Source organism: Camelus dromedarius, chromosome 8, assembly GCF_036321535.1.
Source record: "Camelus dromedarius isolate mCamDro1 chromosome 8, mCamDro1.pat, whole genome shotgun sequence".
Classification (NCBI taxonomy): Eukaryota; Metazoa; Chordata; class Mammalia; order Artiodactyla; family Camelidae; genus Camelus; species Camelus dromedarius.
The window spans coordinates 34813728-34839850 of record NC_087443.1 but is presented as its reverse complement, the minus strand read 5'-3'; the positions used below and the strand labels follow the sequence as shown (position 1 = coordinate 34839850).

General features: G+C 32.7%; 1 protein-coding gene across 2 annotated transcripts; it reads right to left on the bottom strand.

Moving 5' to 3' along the window:
- Positions 1-1525: 1525 nt before the first annotated feature.
- SLC25A16 (solute carrier family 25 member 16) lies at positions 1526-26123 on the bottom strand. 2 transcript variants are annotated; one of them, XM_031461185.2, is made up of 9 exons: positions 25878-26123; positions 20818-20910; positions 15970-16103; positions 14848-14911; positions 11765-11886; positions 11428-11494; positions 7478-7640; positions 4324-4392; positions 1526-3195 (listed from the first exon to the last, which is right to left on the bottom strand). In XM_031461185.2, exons 1-9 carry the CDS (start codon positions 26002-26004, stop codon positions 3090-3092), a joined length of 945 nt encoding a protein of 314 aa, XP_031317045.1. In that variant the 5' UTR covers positions 26005-26123; the 3' UTR covers positions 1526-3089. The 2 variants fall into 2 exon arrangements, with proteins under 2 accessions (XP_031317045.1, XP_031317043.1); XM_031461183.2 differs by having other exon boundaries at positions 1526-3167; positions 25878-26122.

Genomic DNA, 26123 nt, shown 5'->3' with positions numbered 1-26123 from the left:
ACTTCCTTAATAAGCACTTTCTAAAAATTGTAATCATTCTATTACTTGGTTTGCATTTATTAACATACTCAAGTTAATTGACATGTTAGAGTTTATTCTGAATAGGATACTACTGTATTGAAGAAAAGCACAGGGAAGTATATACAAGATCTTGTGGTAGCTCACAGTAAAAAAAAAAAAAATGTGACAATGAATATATGTATGTTCATGTATAACTGAGAAATTGTGCTCTACACTGGAATTTGACACAACATTGTAAAATGACTATAACTCAATAAAAAAAAGTTTTAAAAAAAGGAATATTTAATAGTACATGTCTTATAGTATTATTGTAGAGACAGAGTTAAGGCATCAAAAGAGCTTAAAATAAGCCATGGAGCACAGTAAATCCTCAGGAAATAGATATGATTTATTATTTGTCATTGATTTATTGTACCTAACAGTCTCTGATATTCAAAGAATGGATGTGAGGAACTGTTCAAGAGTACAGTTGTTAAACAAGTGTGTCAGATATCACTGGCCCTACTTTGCAAGGCAATACATTACTCATATAATTGTTTTATTCTTTGCCATTCATCCTGGCTCAAATTAGCAAGACATTTCTGTGGGGAAAAAAAAATGACTTTTAAATTGCTCTTCCGCTGCACTATTTGAGCCTCATTTTTCCTTACTAGGACATAAGGTCTCCAAAAACAGGGACCAAACCTTCCTTCTGCCCATCAGTAAACATCACTGAGCACCTAGTATGGTGCCATATCCTGTGCTCTTTAAAGAGGGTGAAGGCATGGCTCTGCCTTTAAGAAAACCAACTGGGAGGTATAAGTAAACAGGCAGTAACCATAAACTGTGGTACATACCCTATTAGAGAAACACCAGTGATAGATGCTATTACGAATCCAAATCAGACTAAGTAGAGCTAACAGACTTCCTGAGGTATACCCCCATAATGCTGATATAATCCCTGGCACACAATGGGTGCTGAATAAATGGATGTTGAGTACTCTGGGGGAGAAAGGGGTGAGATATTACCATATGTATCCACTAACTTGTCCAGCTCCATATGGGCCACCATTAAGAAGTAGAAATTGGGGGAAGGGCATAGCTCAAGTGGTAGAGCGCATGCTTAGCATACACAAGGTCTTGGGTTCAACTCCCAGTACCCCCTCTAAAAATAAAACAAGTAAGTAAACCTAATTACTTCACCCAAAAAAATTTAAAAAATAATTTAAACATTTTTAAAAAGAGGTAGAAATGGTACACCTCACTTATCAATCCCTAGACAAAATCACTGTCCCATTCCACAGATCAGAGGGATATACCCACCAAAAGGCAAGAAAAGAGTAATAATGGAGAGTGAATCAGAAACATTCAATCTTCAAAAGGAAAATAATGTCAAGATTTTGGGTTATCAATCTGAAATAAATCAGATATAAATACTGTCATTATTTTAAGTATCCTTCCATTCTGACTGCTTATGTTTAACATTTGTGCTTCAATAATATAAATAGTTGAAAGAGAGGAATAATTGTTGAAATATGAATAAAATTTATTTTTAATATCCTATACATTCTGTAACAGACATAGAATGCAAAATTTTATTTAAAAAAATATTTGCAGTCCTCTATAACTGAAATACTCATTTAAAACATTTAAATAATCTCGAGATTTGATAACAGTATTTAGCTACAGTGTAGCCCAGAAATGAAAATATACAAAATAGTTTTAGGAACACATGTATTTTTACCTGTGGGTAAAAATTTACACTCATAAATCATACAAAGATACATATTTATTTTAAAATAAAGACTTTGAAAATGAAACCAGTTCATCTAATTTTTACCATGGTATGACAAGAAATCCTTTATGCAAAAGAATAAAAACTGAAGCAGAAATAACTTTCAACTTAGTTTTCTAATGTCTTAAAAATTGTATCAATTCTACAAATTGCTACTTCTAAGGACAGAACTATCACTGTTCCCCTTCCATTTCTGTCATGCTTATAATAAAACATAAAAAGTATTGTAAACATATAAATGGAATTCTTAATTTTAATATAAAGGATAGCAATTCAAATCACATTTTACATTTTCTACTTTAGTTTATATTGCACTAAAATTATTTTACATGGAAGAACTAGTTGATATATCATGACATAATACCTTAGAAACATTCTTTGACCTTCACATCTATATTAATGAATATTTCACAGCCCACATAAATACATTTTCTACTATACACCAAATTACCTAACAAAAACAAATCTATAAAATGAATCTGTTTTGAGAACAAAGATATTCTGTATTTATTATTACTGCTTTTGGGAAATACACTGACTTTTAAAAATACTTTTAAATCACTCATAGAAACTTGTAATAACATTTGAGCATTACCTGAAAATTCCTGACTTACTGAGTCTCTACATAGCTACTTTTTAAATACAACATTTACTTCAATAAAAAAATGAAGAGAAAAACTGTTTATCCTATTATCCAGTGGAGTAGAATTATGAGAAGAGAGATAGTTAAGAATAATACTTCAATGCTGACTTCTAAGCTATGTTTTATATTACTTAAATTTTCAGTTCTCATCATTCTGCTACAATATAACTAAGCCTGTTTATAATAATAACAATAACCAATGTTAGTCTTTGAAAATCATGATTGCAATTAAAAGCTTGGAAAAGCATGATAAAACTAATGGCAACCTCTTGAATCCCATTTTATGTTAGTTCTACTTCCAAATAACACTTTAAAATGGTTTCAAATAACCTTACTGATTAGCCAGCATCAGCTTAGGAATTTTTTTGCAATGTTCTAAGATACAACTTTTGGCATCAAAAAGTATAGTAAGCACTTTTGATTTGTGATGAATAAAAAAAATCAAGTACTAAAATACCAGTGGTTCCTGTGACAGGGTAAAATATCCCCTTTCAAGTAATGGTCTCCCCCAAATTAACATGTTATTTCTCCCTCTGAGAGTTTATTAAGGAAAAGGAATCACGATTTTTTTTTTAATTGAGGTGAAAAAACTGCTTCATGAGTTCATAAGTTGTAAAAGCCACTGCTTGAGAAGGAACGCAGCGAATATAATTAAGAGATAAACCACGATATAATCCTTTTCGAATTCCATGGTGTCCATAGACATACTTCATAGTCTCCCTCATGGTACTGAAAGAGAATGGTTAAATAATGACACCTTTATGCCTCCTCACGAAGAGACAATTTCAGGATCCATAATAGCATTTTTTTTTTTTTAGTTCATAATAGCATTTTTAAGAGAAGCTAAAATGCCATCTCGAATAGCTTTTGGAAGGTAGGTGTTAAAACAAGCTAAAAATTCACAATAAAACAGCAACTAATTCCAAACAAGTACAGTGTTATGCATAGAATTTCAGGGCTCATTAATACAATATATTTTGTTTGTATTGTGTCTGTGACATTTACTAGCGACACTATTTCATAATAATATTTGAAATATTGATATAGTCTTTTTAAAGGATGTATGAGCAGTTGCCCTTTAAGCTTCCATTTCTGCTCAAGTTCTCTGCTATAACTAGTAGATGGCTGAACTAAAGCTTGAGGAACTATCTTTCAGATTTCAGCAATAAAGACTTTCTTGTTTCAGTGTTCTTTCCTTTCAGACCAACATTTTGGGCTTTGCCTTTCCCTTTCAATAGGCAATCTTGACTGAAATCTTTAAAAAAATCTTCTGAGTGAACAAAGGCAATTCAAGGTCCTGAACAAATATTCTGCTCTTCCGCTGAGAGACAGTACATCACCAATCAAACAGAATGATTCTAAATCTCTACAGAGTATAGAGAACTCTAGGGCTGTGCTATGCAATTACAGTAGCCAACAACGGTATGTGTGTACTGAGCGCTTGAAATGTGGCCAAGTCCACAACTGAGATGTGCTATGAGGGAAAAATACACCCTGGATTCCAAACACTTAGTATGCAAAAAAAAAAAAAGGGGGGGGATGCAAAATACTGAAATGCTGAAGTGATAATATTTTAGATATATTAATAAAATATTTTAAAACAATTTCATCTGTGTCTTTTTATCCTTTCTTTGATATGGCTACCAGAAAACTTTTAATTACATATGTGATTCGCATTATATTTCTATTTAACAGAGGTGCTGTAAAGTGAAATTTTTAATAGGAAGGTTGGGACCTGATTAAATTCTCATAAAGTTACCAAAGTATACTATGGGAGATAAAATGAAAGATCTAGACTAGTAGGGAGATCACAGTCCTATACCCCTAACTACTTTAAAAATTTCATTTCCTAAAGAAAATGAACAATGACAAATGAAGAACTTACAGGCACTTTTCAAATTCTGGAAGAACAGTTCCTAATTGCATTCGCCGACGAGTTACATCAAATGGGTAGCTAAAGGAAGAAAAAGGCAGAAGGATTGAAAAATGATTTTTAGGTTTCTACTAAGCCAATTATTGAATACAAAGTCCTCTGTATGATAGGAAATAATGTGCTCTTATTCTGTTATCGTTTTGTCTTCTCTGGGAATCAGGACATAGGCACATGAATAAAACCAAGTAACAATAGAGAGTTCTCCTTGCCTTTGCCTAAGTGGCTCCCTTGGATGAGATAATTCTTCTCTCTCATCATCCAATATCAAGTTCTGTTTATTCTCCAAAGCCAAATTAAATGCCACTTCCTGAAGAAATAAACTGGGTGCTTTTCATTGTTGTAACCCTAAGAAAGGGTTTCTTAAATTTGGCACTATTGCCATTTTGAGTTGGATAGTTCTTAGTTGTGGGGGCTGTCCTGTGCATTGCAGGATGTTCAGGTGCATCCTGGCCTCTACTCACTAGATGCTGGTTGCACAACCCCAGACGTAACAACCAGACATTAATAAATGTCCGCTAGAGGCAAAATCACCCCTAGTTGAAAACCACTACCCTAAAAGTGTTCAGCAAGTGCCCCTGTAGACAGTAGATCAACAAAATAATTCTCCCTAAGGGCTAAAATGAACAATATAGAAAACTGCATTTAAAGGCCAGAGAAATCGCTATGTAAAAAGATTGCCTGATTCTGAAACCAAGCATGGTGACAGATGTTAACCTGACTTACTGTCATGATCATTTTGCCATATATATAAATATCAAATCGTTATGCTATACACCAAACATAATATAATGTTGTATGTCAATTATGCCTCAATTAAAAAATTTTTTAAAGATTGCCTGAAAAGAAACATACAAAAGTAATCATTATTTGGAGTAGGATCCCAGATGATTTTTTAAATTATTTTTATTTTGCTATAATTGACTATTTATGCTAGGTCCTAGGCCAAATAACTCATGTACATTATCTCATTCCATCTTCACAACAATTGCATAAAGTAGGTAGTTATCCCAACATTAAGATAAGAAAACTAGGTCTTAGGGACATTCTCCAGCATCACAAAGCTACTTTCCTAGTCAAAGCTCTCATATGTATACATATATATGTAAAAATATACATAAGATATACAAAAGTGATATATGACAAAAATATATACTTTTATATACACTTAAATTTACTATGAAATAGTTATAATAAAAAACACCCATGTACCAACCAAACAGTTTAAGAAATAATATTACCAATGGATGAAGCTCCCTTTGCATTTTAATAGCATCTCCATGAATAATTTTTTAATGGGAGGTGGGGAGAGGAAAAAAATTTGTGGGGAATAAAGAGACCAAAAGCTCAACCTGAAGGATTCAGTTTCCAAACAGGAAAAGATGTATGTAGGTAAAAGGAATTGATTAATAGACAGAAAGTAAGAAGACAAAGTACAAGGATCAGAACTAGGGAAATAACAATGGGAAAGAAAGAAAATAGCATTCTAGACAATGTTCTTATGTAAAAAATGACAAGACAGTAACTTTTCTGGGTATGTACAATGTGAAAAATGATTTCAAGTTATTAGCAGGACTAGAAGATTAATAGTTACGAGTAACAAGTAGGAAAGTTGAGAGCTGAAGATTCTCATGAAGACGACGACGAGAAAGTAATACATGAATTATGGAGTTTGCACAGAGGACAGAAGTCCAACTAGAAACATTCAAGATCTTGCTAGAGAAGTAATGGAGATTTAAATAGAACTGGTTACTGTACAGAGGTGACCACTGAAACCATAAAGATAGATGAGCTATTCCAGGTATTCATGAGAAGAGCAGAGGACTAAAGTCTGGCTGGGCTTTAAAAAAATCAGCACAGACATGTAGGAAGAAGTCATGAATCAGCAAGAAACCAAAAAGGGAAGGCAGGGAGAATGACCACAAAAAGAGGGCACCGTTACAAAAATCTAGAAACAAGAACAATTAAAAGCAGGTTAGACCGGAGAGGAGCGACTGGATCTGTTAAGACTCAATGGGTGCAGAATATAGCCTAAGAAGAGAAGTGGAAAAGAGAAGACATTTTACGGTTCTAAGTTGGAAGTAAATGATAAAGAATAAGGGGCAGTAAAACCAAGAAGAGACTCAGAATCGCTAAAGGTAATCTTGTCTCTGCCAACGAATAAGGTTCCACAGCCTTGTTTCCAAAACTAAACCACACACCTTTTCTTCTTTTACCTTCAATCTAGTATGATCCGCTCCCCAACACAATGATCCTGAATCTGCTTTCCCAAAAGTAATCCTTAATTGTAAAACCCAATGAACACCTTCCTTTTCAGTACTTATCTTACTTTAACTTCTTCCACTGGATACTCTCTTTTTGAGTTTTTGTGACACTATTGTTTCCTGTTGTCTCCCTGCTGTTCAGGATACCCCTCAGTCAAAGAAAGCTTTTCTTCTTCCTGTTCCTGAAAAGTTCCTGCTTCTTGGTATTCTAGCATCTTTTTATCTCATCTACTCAGTCTCTCTTGGTCTAGGGAAATCCTTTGAAGCCACTTTTCCAATTATAATATAGTAATACCTTTATCTATGTCCCCAATACAACTTATATTAATATAAAATCCTCTTGAATTGCTACCGTCTTAATAAGAGTATAGGCTTCTCAAGGCAATAATTTTGTTTTCCCTTCAGTGAAACTCCCAATGCCTAGCATATTGTCTGGCACAAAGTAGGCTTTCAAGATTTAATGCAAGAGAAGTTGTGCCAACACACACACATACACACACACGAGATAAATGGCTCAAATTTCAGAACTTCACAAGGGCAAATTCATGAGAAAATATGAATGAAGACTGTACTTAGTATTTCTTTCTAGCTTTCTTTTCCCTTTCTTTTAAAAGGCACAGAAATTGAATGGGTTCAAACTAATCTGGTCAATTTGGCATGCAGTTATTTATAATACGCTTAAAGTGCAGGCACATCTGAAAAAAATGTATTAAATTAATACTTATATTTTATAAGGGATCCTATGTTTTAATAATCTATTAGAAAAAATAAAATGATTAACCAATGCGGAAAATCAGGATTGGGTAAATGTAATTTGACTGAATTAAGTTGATGAAGAAACTTACGATATTGTCTGTGCTATTGCTCCAGCAACACCACCACAAATTAAGTTTATGTGAGTTTTCAAAACTAAGACATTAGGATTGTCTGATGAAGGTCTGCCAAGAAGGGTAGGAGCATGAGAAAGCCCAACACTCTTTAAGGTACCAAAAGTAAAAAATGAAACACCTGAAAAACAAAATATAAATTCACCACGATGCTTAACAGAACATGAGCTGTGAAAAGGCACCATTCTTACACAATAACCAATTAACTCAAGGAACTAACTACGCATTTCCTGATTTCTGGTGTTTGGCTTAATCTAAGATAAAAAGGTTTTATTAATGTTTATAAATAACCTAAAGATAACAAAATTACCACCTATAAAAATTACAACATTGGTTTTCACACACTAATATCCAGTTCAGTTCACTGAATAAAGGCAGTAGTTGAGTATAACGCCACCTCACAAATGAATAGAATTAAACAGTTTTCCAAGGTTACACATAAGAATTAAATTTGTGATTAATAATTTTAAGTAAATGTGACAACTTATATTTACAGTAACAATGACAGTAATAATGCAAGATAGAGGCAACAAATTCAGAAGTGATAAAGCATTGTTATTTCAACTCATAATGTCTAATTTTGTCTTCAAGGAAGAGTATGACCATCAGAGGCTCACAAGATATATGGAATCTAATGAATATTGAATTAAGTTATTGATAATGTACATTTGGTGCTTGCTGAATATTCACATGATTTTATAATAGAACCATTAAAGTCATATATTAATAAAATCAAAAATAGAATTCAAGCATTCCAAGCAACTAAGCATTACTCAAGATATCTTGATATCTAACAAATTTTTTAAAATATTTAAAAAGATACTTGATGCTTAAGAACAAATGAGCACTAACAAAAATTCAGTCAAGGATAATACCTCAACATATGCATTTATTCTTTATATAAAATTCTTATAATCTTACAGTATTTTGTAATGATGATCTATAACTTTAGAATATTCATACACTTTTATATTTGGGAAATCCTAAGTATCCTAAAGACTTAATATTAAATACAGAAAATCCACACAATAAGGAAATTCATAGCAAATTAAACATAAGTAGGGAAAAATGGAAATACCAAAATAATGCAGAATGGTATTCAATTAAAAATAACACAATTAATTAAAATGTCTGTAAAGAGTATTCAGAAATATAAAAAATATTTGGGAAATGGGGAAAAATTAAGAAACAAAATTAAACATATACTGTATGTAAAAAATGTATTTCACAACTGAAAACTAAAAACAAAAGAATTAGAAAGATTAGAATACACAGCAAAAAACTAGAGTTCTGCTTCCAGCATAACGGCAGTCTAGGTATTCTGAGAGACTTTGTCATTGCAGAATAACTATATCCATTGCTGGGCTTACAAAAAGGAAGAGGATGTCTCCAAGAATCCCCAGCACTACTACTTTCCAAAAATATAATCTGGGACCCACTTGGGAGTTGCGGCCCATGAGAGAGATGGAATGACTCTACATTTTGATACCAAGAGGAGCAGAGTCAATGAGATGAATCCTGCCATTGGGCCTACAGAAGATGGAATCACTGGGTCAGAAACTCAGAAATTAAGATCAAGTAATAAGCTCATGAAATGACCACCAAAAAGAAAAAAAGAATAAAAAATAAAGAGAAAAACTAAATAAGTAAAGACCACCAAGCATAGGAGGAGGCAAATAAATTTACATATTTATAAAAGATTGGGGGATAAGGATTGAGAAAAATAAGCAAACAAGATAAGAAAGGAATAAAAAGAAACATAAAAAGAAAAGCAACAAGTGGAAATCAATAGCAAGTCCAAATATATCAATAATCACAATAACCATTAGATAACTGGCAATTAAAAGATCTTACTAACTGGATTGAAAAAATACCCAGCTATATGATGATTACAAAATAAATACCTAAGACATAAAAACATGAAAAAGTAGAAAATAAAAAGATGTCCCAGGCAAATATTAACTTGGATCTGGCCAAAAAATAATTATGAATTAGGGGTAGGGGGTATTTGAACAATGACAATATACTAGATGATATTAAGACAGTTCCATAATGGTATGCAATTATGCTTTAAAAAAAGCATAGAGAGCTGAATACTGAAATACTGTGGATGAAATAATAAAGTATTTTTACTTTAAAATAATTTGGAATAAAGGGTAGAGGGAGTAATTAGGGGAATAGATGAAACAAAATGTCATGAGTTGATCACTATGAAGCTAGGTGATATGTACATGGTGGTTCATTTTACTATTGCCGCCTTTCAAATATGTTTGAAAATATCCGAATTTTAAGTAAAAACAAATAAAATAACAAACTCAAGGGATGCAGCTAAAGCTGTATTTAGGAGAAAACACTTAAATTCCAGGGAAAAAAATCCAAAAGTTAAAAATTAATGATGTAAGCATCCAACTGAAGAATAAACCCAGAAAGGAGACAATTACGACATGAAGAAAAAAATCTATGAAATAGAATATTAAAGGCAGATTAGAGAAAGAAAGCCAAAATTGATTCTTTATAAAATCTGATAACTTATAAAACAAATAAAATAAAAAAGAACATGACTATAGACATAGCAGGTGTGAAAAAATACGAAGAAATAAGGAAAACCTTCTGCCAAGAAAACTGAAAACTAACACAAAACAGTCAAGTTCAAAATGGTAAAGAAAGGTATGAATTACCAAAAATAACTCACAGAGATAGAAAACCTGAATGGTCATACAACCATTCAGGAAATTAAATCAGTATTTAAAAATCATCTCACAATGAAAACATTCAAGAAACAGATAACTCTAATCATTTTATACAGATTCTTCTTAAGAATGGAAATGAAGAGATAGTCTTCAACTCATTCTATGAGACCTATGTAACCTTGATACCCAAACCATATAAGAACATTACAAAAGAATATTATAAGCTAATCTCATTTATGAATATAGATGTCAAACTTCTAAAAACAACTAGTAAATTGAATCCCATAAGATATAAAAAGATCATTATATCATAAGCAATTTGGGTTGACATTAGAACATCTAGTAAGATCATTCATCAAATTGATTAAATGAGAAAACTAAATGATCACCTCAGTGAAAGTAGAAATGGGTGTCTGATAAAATTCAACACCAATTCAGATAAAAATTTTTAACAAAATTCCTCAACCTGATAAATGGTATATACTACAGTAAATATTATACTAAATACATATTAGAAACATTCCCTTTAAAATCAATAACAAGCCAAAATGCCCAGGATCATCACTTTATTCACTGTTGCACTATAGATCCTTAACTAGCACAGTAAGGAAAACATAAATAGAGAAATAAGGATTAGAACAGAAGTAAGAAAAATGATGTTATTTGCACAGGATGTGGTTGTCCACACAGAAAACCCAAAGCATCTACAAGTAACGTGGTGGCTGGCCATAATATCAACAGGTAGAATAACACCTAGTTATAAAATCACATAAAATTAAATCAAACAATAAACTAAAAATGTAATTTCTAAAAAACACAACAAAGTTTATAAGATGCCTATGAATATATCTAACAAAAATGTCCAAGATCTGTGTGAAATTTCACTCAGAACCCCAACAAAGATTGTGTAACATCAAAAACTGATTCTAAAATGTGTGTGGAATAGCAAAATATCTATAGCCTTTACATGCCTGAAAAAAAAGAAGCATAAGGCCAAGGGACGTGTCCTACCAAATGTAAAGACTTATTATAAAACTGCACTCCATTATTGTTTTCAGAAGTAGCACTACAGATCACTGGGGAAAGGAGAAATTATTTAATAAATGGTTATACTTAAGGAGGAAAAAACTAATTCTGTATAGATTAGAGATAATAAACTTTAAAAATCATTCCTATAAGAAAATAAAAAATCAAGATTTCACCAAATTTGAATCATACCTGCATACGGAGCCATTCCTAATATAGTAGGCATCAGGCCTCTGTAAAATCCAAGGAAACCACCTTCCTTTTGAGTAAAGAAAAATTAGAAGTGAAATTACATTGGGCTCATTATAATAAATATCAAAGAACAAAAGCATACTTTTTAATGAAAAAACTATTCTGAGACACACTCTGAAACACAGATGTGTTTTCATAATAATTAATATTAATGTCAATAATTATAAATAAAAGAATATTTAGATACATCAAATTTTAGATGCTATTTAGATACATCAAAATATTTGCCTAAATATAAAAGGACATGTTATAAACAAGAAAATTAAACATGAAATACCTTTGCATAAATTGTTTTGAATGCATGAATAATTCCTTTATAAGTGTGTTCCCCTTTCACCTGGAATGCTAGGCGTACTCTAACCATGTCAAGAGGGTAAGTACAGATAACTGCTGTCATACCTGAAAAGAAAGCAGAAACTTAAATGTATAAGAATTATATCTATATCTATATCTATATCTATATCTATATCTATATCTTTCCTATAATTCAAAAATTTGTAAAGGTAAAGGAGGCATTAGTTTAAAAGCTGCAAGATCATGAGTCAGGCTGAGGAAGTGGCATAACCTAATTGTACATCAGAGAATGGTAAAAATAATGCCAATGATTAATGCTAAACTCACATTATGCTAAATCTATGATCTACTTTTACAGTTTTTCAGCTAATTGACTTCATCATGTTTTTATATAGTGTATTTCTTTAAAATCTGAACAATCAATCAAAACTTCCAAAAGAAAAATAAAACTTTAACAAAGATGTTTAAAAATTATGAAGGATTTCTTTTGGCTGTTGTTCAATATTCCTAAAAGCACATATAGCAAGAAGATTTCTAATAATTTTGTACTCTGATAAATCTTGACAACTACTTAATGATTTTAAATGTTTGCTTATCTTTGGAGTAGATGGGAGGTGAGAAACATTCTTCTGACAATCATATTTTACCCTTCACTCTAAGTATTAAATTATGAAGCCTACAGGGTTAGGATTTACAGCTTTAGAAGCCCTAAACACAAAAAAGATTATGACATCTTACATTGTTCAAACTAAAAGCAATGCTGCACTGTAAAGGAAGTTTGAGGATATTCAACTAAATTCTGATTCTCCTCATGATGACTATCAATGCTTTTTAAAAATACATGTCCCTGCTTTGCTGAGGACCTAAGCATATATATAGTCTACCTGTCAAGTCATCTAGCACTAGTTTTATATAAAGTAGTTTGTATCTTCAAATCCTGAGCTCCCAATTTATCCCTCCTCCCCCAACTCCTTTCTCCCCTGGTAATCATAAGTTTGTCTTCTATGTCTGTGAGTCTGTTTCTTAAACTACTTATTTTTGACTTATGGTCAAAATTGGTCAAATGGTCAAAAGAGATAAACAGTATAGGCTTGAGAGTCAACTTGCTTGAGCTCAAATCAGACTCTACAGCTAACCTGCTATGTAACCTTGAGCAAGCTCCTTAACCTGGGTTTCATTTTCATTATCTATAAGATAGATGTCATGACAGTAGTTATTCAATTTAGAGTTTTATGAAGATTAAGTGAGTTAATATATGTAAATGCTTAGAATAATCTCTGACACGTAGTAAATAATACATCCAAATATCAGCTATTATTATTCTCCCAGTCTTTTCCTTTTCAAGCTATTTATTTTTTTGACACTTTCCTTTGAAAATCAAATCACTTGTTTTCTCTTTTTATCAAAATTCCTCCATTCCCAATTTCTCTTTTCCTGCATTTTAATGCTCAAGAATTCAAGAAGAGAAGCATAACCAGAGGCTTATTGGGGGGAAATATGTATAAAAGTGGCTGCACCAATGTACATTCCCAACAGTGCTTGAGGGTTCCCTTTACTCCACACCCTCTCCAACATTTATTATTTGTAGACTTTTTGATGATGGCCATTCTGACCAGTACGAGGTGATAACTCATTGTAGTTTTGATCTGCATTTCTCTAACAGTTAGTGATGCTGAGCATCTTTTCTTGTGTTTGTTGGCCATTTCTCTGTCTTCTTTGGAGAGATGTCTGTTTAGGTCTTCTGCCCATTTTTTGATTGGGTTGCTTTTTTTTTTTATTAACATGTATGAGATCTTTGTATATTTTGAATTTTAACTCCTTGTCCATCTCATCATTTGAAAATATTTTCTCCCATTTGTGGATGCCATTTTATACAGTAGTCCCACATGGTAAACAAGAGGTCTCAGAAAATGGCAATGAACATCTCACATAAAAAAACCCCACATCAATATAAAAAACATTAGTTGAAAACATGAATAAATGTTTTCATCTTAGAATGAGGAAGGCATTTCTAAACACAAAAAATTTTGAAGCTACAAAGGAAAACCCTAATCCACTTGGCTATGTAAAATTTCTATATAGGGGAGAACTTTTGGATGACTTTTCTAAAAAATCACAAATAAGGTTAAAAGACAAATCTAAAACTGAGAAATAAAATATTAACAATATTTGACAGAAAAAAAAATAATGTCCTAATTCACAAATTCATAAAAATGAATATTTAAAAAATAGAAAGAATTCAAGGCTGAAAGTAAGAGAAATACAAGTGATCAATAAACATTTGAAAAGCTGATCAACCTTACTCATAATTAATTGCCAAATGATAAAAATTTGATAAGACCCAGTGTTGATAACGGTATGTATGGAAAACCACTACTGAAAGCATTATAGAGATCAGTTTGGAAAGGTCTATCAAAAATTAAATATACATATTTTTTGATAGGTGAAGTAATTTCCCTTCTCAAAATTTATTCTACAGATATAGTCACGCAAGTACAATGTATTATTTGTAAAACAAAAATTGAAAATATCCCAAATGTCAATCAATAGGAGACTGAGTAAATAAATAATGGTACATTCTCACCTTAGAATATAAAAATCTTTACAAAAATAGAAAGATCTATGTACTGATATAGAAAAGAGTCTTGAGACAACTGTAAAGGAAAAGTTCTAATCCTATAAAATAGTGTTAGAAAAAAGCATACATAAGAAACTGCTAATAGTGATTGCTTCTAGCAGTAGAACTATTTTCATTGTACAGGAATATGTATTACTACAGCCATTACAATTTTTTTTTAAGTTTTGAAAGAAAAACATAAACATTTCCAGAATTAGAATTGTCAATGGGAATGTATGTTTTTCACATAGTTATAAGTTTATACTATTCCTTACAATCTCCTACTATAAAACACTTTGAGTTGGACTATTAATAATTTCTTACATAATTGAGCATAGGAAGTTAACAAATGTGTGCTACTTAATCAATGTCACACATGTTATCTAATCAAATTAAGTATTTTAATAGAAAATTAATTTGCAGAAATAAAATATACCCATTCCTCTTACCTGCCATGGATCCAGCCATCAATCTGTGCACGTGACCAGAAATTCCCAGCTTTGTAGTAATTAACTAGAAACCAAAACATCAAATTAAATGAGTTTTTTTTTAATGTGGCATCCTTTTTTTTCTTTAACTGAAGTATAGTCAGTTTACAATGTTGTGTCAATTTCTGGTATAGAGCACAGTGCTTCAGTCATATAGGAACATACATTCACTGGTTTTAAATGAAATATTTTTTAAATGTTGCCCATTTCACTGTTTAAAAATGAAAACTTATCTCAAAAGAGTTACAAAACTAGTAAAAAAGAAAACTAGTATTGAATGTGAGTGAAATGAGCACAGATATATAAAGCTGGGCAGTGTTATATCACATAATAATGAGGTCAGGTATTTCCTCTGTAGCACCTGCTCTACTTACACACTTAAACAGAAGTGATCTTGCCAAATATACTCCACTACACACTGATGACCACAAATATTTAAAATGTGAAGGGGAACAGTAGAATAAAATGCTACTGTAGACAATGAAGTCTTGATATACTGATGGTAGTTCTGACTAGCTTAGAATGTTCTCAATCTCTACGGCTTAATTTTCATTTTAAGACACCTTATAAATTGTAATGGATTTAACCCCTTTCTATGTTAAAATATTCAAGAGGATAAACTTTGAGTCAGCCAGGGAAGAGAAACTTAATGAGTATGATGGGAAAAGCTGTTAACTTATAGCATTACTTAAAAACAGACTTTCACAATATGTTTTCACTATTTTACTTAATTAGAAAATCCAAAGCCACAATGGTCCTCTTCTACAGTTGAGAAACAAAAAGCACATCAAAAGCTATTAATATTTTATGGATTTATTATTATCTAGTTGAAGAATACTTTGGCTCTTCTTCATAAGTGTGAACATGAACAATTTACTCAAAAATGACTAAAAATTTTGGAATAGATAACCCCAAAACCTAGTTGTATTTAAAATTTTAAACTATTACAAGTCTTATTTCTTCAAAAAGGCACTACTTTATCCATTTGTCCAAAGTAACTTCAAAGGTCAAAGCAAATGCTTTGTCAATTAAGTATGGTATTCAAGGACACAAAAGAGGAAAACAAGATAAAAGTTTAAGTACCGTTTTATAATGCTCAAATGCCATAAACTGGATTGCACCATAGGGAAAGATTCGAATCATCATTGCACCATTCCCTTTATACAATCCAAGGTATCCCTCCTTTTGGGGAACAGCACGCAATGCAGAAAATACTCCTATTTTTAGAAAGATTTTTAGAAGAAACATACTATTAAAACAGAGAAAACTACCTAAATTCAAATTTTCATGACAATCACAGATAAAGATTACTATACCATTATTCATATTTTTGCTTGAGGAATTATATGAATAGTAATTTCTATATAAGAGTTAAATCTACTTAAAATAAATCATATGCCCAAATTATGTAAACATTCCTCATGTAAAAATAGAAAACACATTATAGCAAGAACAGCTGCAAACTATAGTAAATCATATTTATAATTACTATAAATTATATTAACTTATAGCAAAGTAAAAATATTAATAGAAATATATTGAAAGTCCAGATATTGTACTGCAGATGACTGACTGTCTGCAAGGAGGAAGGAAGGTTTCCCAGTCTGACCCAGTTACATGTATGGTTTGTTTATGTAGGAAACAATTAAATAAAAGAAAAAAATAAAAAACCTACCAATTAAAAAGCTATTTAAATTGGGGAGCAAATTTTCATTAATAGTATACTTTAATTAGAAATACAGATAAAGGCCTAAGTTCTCATCTGATATAATGATACGTTTATTATTCTGAAAATGTCAATCACTAATCCTATTTGCAGTACAGACTTCTACATTCCATTATTAAACTATTTAAATTCAGGTTTCTTTCCAAATTTTTCAAACAAAGATTTGATAAAATATAAAAGTAAATCACTGAGCTCATTTCACAGTTCAGAATTCAAATAACCTTTTGATCCCTCCCCAGAAATTAAAACTGTAGGTACTTACTAACATCCAAGAAAAGACATATCCTAAAAGCATTTTAATAAGCACATATCTAAATGGACTAATAAGCTATTAAAAAAATTCTATTTCATATATATATATATATATAAAACAGCTATATGTATAATATATAAAGTTCTTGCAAAATACATAAATAATATAACTATATTCACCCCCCTCCTCCCCCAAAGAAAACGCTATCAAAGACATCCTTTTGCTGGAAGAGAATACTAAAGTTAAGCCCAGTTTAATTTTATTCAAATGTATTTATAACAATTTAAGGGTAATCAACTTTAGAACAATGGCCACCGAGCAGGGACAGGAAGGCTGATGATGAGGGAGAAATACAGAGGAGGTTTCAATTGTACTGATGTTTATTTTTGAAACTGTGTGGCTCCACATATGTTTATTATATTATTCTCTAAAACTCTATATTATAAATATTTTAAGAGAAATCATTTATAGAAGTGAAATAGATAAAGCACTTTCAAAAAGAAAATCCAGGAAACAAAATGCAAGGGAGGGTGGCTGGGGAAGATACAAGAAAAGCACAATGAAGATACAAATCAATGGTTGGAAAAAAAAGATCTAAATGCCATAGATTCCTCTATTAAAAGCCAAATACTCTCAAATTCTATTAAAAGGCCATATCTAACCCTATGCTTGTTACAAAAAAAAAATCTCACCTAAAACAAAATAACTGAGAAAGACAAACAGAGGAAGAATGGATGTTGAATCTTTTCAAATGGCATTTAAATATCCACTGAGAAAATTACATTGTTTTTCTCCTTCAACCTATGGTCTGTACTATTTTTACTTTGATTGATTGATTTTTAAAATGGAGGTACTGGGGATTTTACCCAGGACTTCGTTAATGCTAAGCACACACTCTACCACTAAGCTATACCCTCGCCCCAATTTTTACCTTGGAAAATGGAGATTTTCTTTAAGGCATAACACTGAACCAATTTTTGCATACGTTATAAGCATGTTAGGGAAGAACAGGTATTCTCTGTAGGGTGCAAAGTCCTCTGTGTCTCAACACACATGCTCAAGTTATATTGAGCATGTGTGTTATTTAGATCCTTCTCTGTATCTTTACTTATTTTATCAAGCTAAGATTATAAGGAAATAACATTTGGTCAAATATAAGCATATGCTTGTGTAGTATACATTAGCCTGAAGGCAAATGGAAGCAAATTGTAAAAATGCTTAATTTCTAAGGAGGAAATGGGAGGGAAAATGTGCTTGCTTTTGCTCTTACTGAATTATGAACTTGTGAAAATATTATACATTCAAAAAATAAAAATAAATAAAATGAAAAGGTACCTAAATTAAAAGTAAGGATTTTTAAAGAATCCTTTTATGATTTATCTACCTATTTTTATAATCACACTGACTGTAAATGGGGGTCAAAGGTTTTCAATATATTACAGGAAAAAATTCTTTACACTCATTGCAAACTAGGGAAGAAATTCTAATTATACTCCTTCCTTTTCAGTTGGCCACAGTAATTTTGATTCAAAATAAAAAGCAGTTTTTGCCTTAGAAATAACATCATACACTTTTAAAAAGAAGTTAAAGTAGAAGTTTTATTCAATAGCATATCTTCATCATCTTTAATTTGACTGTGAAAAATCATGTTTTTAAGTTTAAGCAAAATTTTAAAACTATCTTATGCATGTAAAAAGGAGGGTATCTAGAATAAAATGCCCAACAACATTTTTAAAATAAAATTAAAAGCCACTAACACCTTAAAAACTTTTTTTTGGTTTATATATTCTAAAGACACATGAAACTCCATACACTACACCAATAGTTCATTGTTGCACTCCAGGAATTCTATTTCACATTTTGCATGCCTTGTAAGGTACACTGTAACCCATGCGTGCAACCCTGTAGAGCATGAAATCTTATGTGAATATGTAATCTAATGATTACAAATCAGGAAACAAAACAACATACATCAGCATGGAGAGAAGTTTAAAGGAATAAAACAATCCTGCTCAGACATTCATATGTTGGATCATTGTCAAACACCCCGAGATATTGGGTAATAGAATTCATCTCCTTTTCACCCTCAATTTAAACAACAAAAGAAAATTATTTCCTTCCTTTCCAGTTTTATATAATCTCTCAATAAATTCAAAGGTCTGATTCTTTCTATACATAAGCAGTACACTGTGAAGATACAGAATTCACTTCTGGACACAGAGATAGTAGCAATTTCTTTCTTTGAATTTAAAGTACACTTTATGTCACAGAGAACAGTATCATGTGAAAAACATGAGTTGTTACAAAACTGTGATGTCAAGGACTATGAATCAGAAACTGATTCATTATAGTAGTAACATGAATGTGAAGAAGTTTTTATAGATAAGGTATATGTTTTGCTTATCTTCTTTTTTGTTTATTTTTTTTGGCTTTTTTTGTGGGAGGGGGAGGTAATTAGGACCCTTCCCCCTTGCTTATCTTCTTTTTATGTATGGTATATAAGTGTGGTATACTGTTTAAGTGTGGTTTACTTTTTAAAATATTTAAGAAAGCTCTTTAAAAAAAGGATTAAATAAAAGTTCTAAGTGAAAAGAAAAAAATTTTTAAGTATAGACTTACTTAGTATTAAAAATATTGACAAAAAATGAGCCACAACAAATATAACAAATATACAATCCATTTTTTTAGAAAAATCACATTTAAAAAACCCAATTGTTACAATGATTGATTCTTATTCACTCTGTTAAACATCTTTCTTATAAACTGATGCTGCATAAATCATGCAGAGCATACATCATTCCCATCTCTTGAAGCATGAAACTATAAAGCAATGGAGTAATATGAATTAGTTGCCTTGACCTAATTTCTTTCTTTGTCTCTGTCTGCATTAATTTTTTCTTTTATATAGTTTTCCCTCTAATTGAAAAATTAATATATGTTCAACACATATTATAAATTAGCTTAGGGAAAAAAATTACCTATAATCTCACCATTGAATTTAACCACTTAATGTTCATTATTTGTCCGTTTAGCATTATGTCTAAGCATGTTTATTAAGACAAAATGCAATATGATTAAGCCATTTTGTAATATTTTTCCATTTAATTAATCACATTATAAACTTTCTTCCTAGCCAATTAATATTCTTTTACAATATTTTATGATTGTAAAATAGTCTATGGGCTTATTTTTTTATTTAAATATTTAATTTAACTTAGTCAATTCCCTATTATTGAACATTTTCATGGGATTTTTTTTAACCAACATAAATAATGTTCTGATTCTTGTATATACATCTGTGAGCACATTTCTGATTACTTCCTTAAAACAAATAGAATTGCAAGGCCAAAAAGCATGTATCTTTTCAAGACTTTTGATGCATATTACCAAAATGCCCTCCAAAAAAACTATAAAAAATTCCTACTCCCACTAATGACGTATTATTAGAGTGTCCACATTAATTATAATAGCTGATTTTTACGTTAGTAAGGAACAACTAAGGGCTCAATTTTTTTTAACAGTGTTAAGTTTATCCATATATACTAATTTCATTGTATTCTGCTTCCCCTATGATATCTAGATGGCATGTTTAAGTGTTTAAAAGGAGCAAACCTTATCTCCACCACTAACTGGATTTTCTTTTAAAAAATCAAGCTGAGTTGTTATGTGTGTCTGTAAAGGATGTGACTTGTTAATTTCAATAAAAAATATGTAGTACTTATTTCAATAATTCGAAGATTTTGGTTTAGAGGATATTAGTATCCTAAAATAATAAATATAACCACTACTGCAAATGAAAAGATTAAAATGGATAAGAAATACATCCCTTATAAAATTTGCCCCCAAACTTGAACTCCCTTTTGTGTCCTCTTTCCACTATGATTCACAACTGGAAACAAAGCCAACAGATGGATAACATTTTCATTTTTGTCTTTAGCATCCATGAACTCACCCAAATGTTTGTAATGGTGATTGTGAGCTTGTAATAAAACCTTTACTCGATCCAAAGGAGCAACTGTTGTTTTGGCACAGCATCCAGCAATACCTAAAAAATTTGAAAAGATCAAAAATCAAAATATTAATATCTGTTTTAAAGGCACATATCTCTTTAATTGATGAAAGTTAAATGTGTTAAAATTAAAATCTTTACTAGATATATTTTCAAAATTTAAATGAAATTTGTATCCCTAATTTTCTTAGTTAATAAAAGTATTCAGTATTCTGTAAATGCTCTCTTTTGATCAAAGCCATTAGTAATCACAAATGAAAATAATTTTATTTCATTGTATCAATAAAATTACTAAAGCAGAATAGAAGGAATGTGAAATATAAAGATGACAATGTGGTTCTTTTTTTTTTTTTAAGATTCAGAAATAAATTACATCTAGAGGATTTTGCTAATCCTTTGGTTTAACTAATAGCCTATTTAGACAACTCAGTTATGTCAAACTTTCAAAAGATCCAAAAATATGCTTTCAAAACCTGTCTGGAATCCATCAAATACAATTAATTTGTGGTATATCCATAATGTGTAATTACACTTTCCACATAAAAAAAATTTTTTTGAAAAGATCAAGAAGAAATTGCAGGTCAGCCCTACTAGCTTAGCTTGCTTTTGAGGCGGTAATACATAAAAGACTTTTTCCTACAGACTGATTGTGTTCCCCCAAAATTCATATGGTGAAAACTAATTCCTAGTGATGGTATTTAAAAGTAGGACCTTTAGGAGGTGATTAGGATCCTCATGAATGAAATTACTGCTCTTATAAAAGAGGCCCGAGAGAGATTTCTGGGCTCTTCCCCATGTGAAAACAGTGAAAAGGTGCCAGCTATGAGGAAGCAAATCCTCCCCAGATACCGCATCTGCTGATACCATGATCTTGGACTTCCCGACTTCTAGATCTACAAGAAAGATGTCTGTTGTTTATAAGCCACCAACATTATAGCATTTTTTTATAGCAGCCTGAAAGAACTAAGACACTTTTTTGAAGAACCTTGCATGTAGCAAGCACTCAAATCAAATGAGTTCTTATTATTATAAAAAGGCGGATAAAAAAAGTCCTTGTCCCTTTTTATGATTATGTTAAGCTCTTCATCACTGCATATTTGTTCCAGAAGGCACAAGAGGACTGGGATTTTGTGGGTCTTTTCACTACTGCAACCCCAGAAACCAGTTCAGGGCCTGTCCCTTAACAGGTATTCAATAAATATTTGAATTATTGAATGAATGTAGAGTCTTACTTTACAAACTTTAAAAATGTAAGATAAAATCACTCAAAACCCACCCACTTTTACTTAACAGCTCAGCATGTAAATGATGCTAAAATTCATATTCTGAGATACTCAAAAATAAAATGCCTATTTGTACTCAAATATTAAGTTCATGTATAAGTTTCTATATCAAGCTTCTCTTATCTGAACTAATGGAAATAGCAATCATGGTCACTCAAAATTGAGAATAAACTAAAAATAATTTGCAGTCAGATATATGAGGTTTCAGAATAGTTTGTCACATTACTATCTTTCTAGTTATGAATTAACCATGTAAATATTTAGAATGTGTTGAATAAGTAGTTTCCTTGAATAGTATCTTGACTGGCTTATCACATTACTTTACAGTTCAGTTAATCATCACCAAAGTCCACTGAGTTACATCAAGCAGCTTTTATCTTCATTTTGAGCAAGTGAAGTTAATGTATTTGCCAAAGGACACTGCTAATCAACAATAATAGTTAACAAGTTTCCTTTGAACCAGGCACTAGGCTAAGATATGTAACTGCAGACACTGTGACAAGGCTTTAAAGGTACTTTCTCATTTAATCAATACAACCTTCTGAGATAAGTACTCTTATTTTCCCATTTAAAGGATGGGGAAACTGAGGAACAGGAGGGTAAGTAACGTGCCCAACGGCATTTTCTCATATCACTTTACCAGGAACACCTATAATGGCTACAAAAATCTGTATGCAACTTTTCATAGCCATTTTATTCAAATAACCAAAAACTAGAAGACAATGTGGTAAATCCATACAATGGAATACTAATAACAAAAAGGAGCATATTACTAATGCATGCGACATGGGTAAAACTTAAATGCATTTTGCTAAGTGAAGGAAGCCAGACTCAGAAGACTATATACTATGTGATTACATTTATATAACGTTCTGGAAAAGGCAAGACTATAGGGACAGAAAATAGATCAGCGGCTGCCAGGGGTTGGAGATGAGAATACAGGCGTAAGTACAAAGGGAAGTGGAAATAACTGGGGGAGATGGAACTATTCTATGTCTCAGCTGAGTTGGTCATTACAAAACATGTTTGTCAAAATTCATTCCACTGGGGGAAGGGTATACCTCAGTGCTAGAGCACTGTGCTTAACATGCACAAGGTCTTGGGTTCAATCCCCAGTACCTCCATTAAGAAATAAATAAATAAGTAGACTAATTAGCTCCCCCTCAAGAAAATTCAACTGTACACGCAAAAAAGGGTGAACTTTACTGCATATAAATTATACCTTAATAAACCTGATGTTAAAACAAAAAACTATATAAAAAAGAAAAAATTGTGCAAGGTTCTAAAAAGTACACAGCTTAATCAAGATTCCATTGTAGAGTTTCCTATACTTGCTGTCTCCAATTCCTTTCCTCCTCTTAAAAGATTTTTATGTATCAAAGTGTAAGAAACATAGAGAAAGTGCACAAATTGTAAGTATGCCACTTACCGAACTACAGCAAGATGAATACACCCACGTAAGGACTACCCAAATCAAGAAATAATATTATCAGCCTCCCAGAAGTCCTTCTCTTCTATTCCCCAAATCACTATTTGCTCCTCCTTCTCAGAGACAACCAATCAGCTTTGTGAGTTTTAACAACAGGGATTTAGTTTTGGCTGGTTTTGAACTTTATACAAATAAAATCACATAGTATGCACTGCTTTGTGTCTGGCTGCTTCTGTTCAATATCATGCTTATTAGATTCAAACACACTGTTGTACATGGCAGGAATTTAGTCATTTTCAGTGCTACATAGTATTTCACTGTATAATTATATCATATTTTGGTTATATAATCTAACATTGATGGACATTGGGTTGCTTCTGCTTTGGGAATATTATGAATATGACAGATAACAGCATAGATACATACATGTTGGGTATATACCTAGGAGTGGATGGAACTGGTGGCTCATATGGTATAGAAATGTTCAGCTTCACAGATAACTACCCAGCCAGTTCTCTAAAGTGGTTGTACCTGTTTGCGTTACCATCAGCAGCATATGAGAGTCCTGGTTGCTATTCTTGCCTACGTGTCACCAAGACTCTACTTCAATGTCTAGTCAACATCACAAAATGTAACATGGCCAAAACTAAACTCCTGATCTCTCCCCACAACCATCAGGAAAGTTCTTCCAACTATATAGCCTCCCCATTTCACTCAATGACAAGTTCATCCTTTCAGCTGCTCAGGCCAAAATAAGTCACCCTCGACTTCTCTTCCTTACCCCATCTCTAATCTGTCAGAAAATCGTTTATTCTATCTATATTCAGGTTATGTTCTCACATTTTTTCACCATCTCCCTGGCTACTAACCTGATCCAAGCCACCACCACCTATCATCTGAATTACAGCAATTACCTTCAAATTTGTCTCCCTGCTTCCAGATTTACATCCCTACAGTTATTCTCAATAGAGCAGCCAAAGTGATCCTTGGGAACATTATCACTTCTCTGCTAAAGACCTGAAATGGCTCCCTACTTCACTCCAAGTAAAAGTCAGAATCTTTACAATGGTTTCCAAGGCCCTTCATTTCCTCTCCCCTTTAGCTTTCTACCCTCCTTCCCCCATCACCACCACCTGGCTATAGACACACAGGTCTCGCTGCTGTTCTTTGAACCGACATGACCCTCTCTGAATTAGCTTTTCTTTAGCTTTTCTCTCCACCTTGACTGCTCCTCATTACAGATCAACTTACTAAACTTCCTCACTTTTTCAAGTTTGCTCAAGTCATGATCCCAATGAGACCTAGCACAAACTATCCTACTTAATATTATATGCACTTAACCTCTCCATTTCTTAGCCTCATTCTCCTTTTTACTTCTTCCCATTGCATTCCTCACTTTCTAATATACCAAGTAACTTATTTTTTCATTTTGTTTATTGTCTTTCTCACAACCACTCCCCAACCAATGTAAACTCCAGGATCTTTGTTTTGTTCCCTGATGTCCACTGAGCATGTAGCAGACACAGAGCAGGCACTCAAATATTCCTTGTATAAATGAACAAAAGTCCTTTTTATTAGTAGAACAAAATAATTCTTAATACTACTGCAGCATACAGATATCTTTCTACAAGTCCTCATAATGCAGCATTTTAAAAACTCCTAGCCTTAATAAATAATTAAGTGATGACAATTCAGACAATCAATTAACAGGGTGAGACTGAAATATCTCTCTATGGGAAAGCAGAAGAAATTTTGAGAAACAGTATGAACCACACCAACAGGAGGGCTGCACTAGCTGTCTGTCAAGTAGCTGTGGCAGTTTGCTGGAATCACCGGAACCAGTTTTGGTTGTAGATGGTTTCACACAATTTCCCAGTCATCTTTAAAAAGCTGACCTCCAATATTTGTTTTCTTTTAAGCAAAATGCAAAATCCAGTTCTACACTAGACTACAAAAGAAAGGAATGCCCATCATGTTTCAATGAAACCCTAGGGTCTTTCAGGGGACTCCCTTTTTTCCCCTGCTATCCAACCCTGAAGAATGGGTGCCTAGCTCAGCCCTTCCAAGTCCCCAGCCGCTCCCCTCAAGGCCCTTCCTTCCCAGGATCCTGCTGTCTATAGTCAAGTGATTATTAGAAAGAGATTACAGCAGATCCCGGCAAACACCTGGCAGGGCACTGAAGCAGCCAGAGTCAAGAGCCAAGAATGTCATCACGACTGCACTCACCCGCCCTGCCCCGGATCCGCCCCTGCCACTCCCTGCGCGGCCAGGTCCTCCCGGCGGACACCCACCTCCGGCCAGGAAGGAGCGCAGCCAGTAGAAGTCTCGGCGGGCGGCGGGCCCTCCAGCTCCTGCCGCCTGCGGCATCGCGGGGTGGGGCTCGGCGGCCGCCAGGGCCGCCGCCGCCGCCGCCACCATCAGGACCAGGGCCGCGTCGGGAGCTTTGGTCGTCAATTTACAGACTAAGGGCCCTGGCCATGGCCGGAGCAGGCGGTGACAGGGCACCGACCGCAGCGCGGGCGGGACGGAATATCACG

Excerpts from the sequence above, each read along its gene's own strand:
- SLC25A16 (XM_031461183.2), bottom strand. The coding sequence starts at position 26,004 with ATGGTGGCGGCGGCGGCGGCGGCCCTGGCGGCCGCCGAGCCCCACCCC. Across the intron at positions 20,911-25,877 it reads GCGCTCCTTCCTGGCCGGAG|GTATTGCTGGATGCTGTGCC; the intron begins GTGGGTGTCCGC and ends CAAATTTTTTAG. Across the intron at positions 7,641-11,427 it reads AGGAATGGCTCCGTATGCAG|GTGTTTCATTTTTTACTTTT; the intron begins GTATGATTCAAA and ends TTTGTTTTTCAG.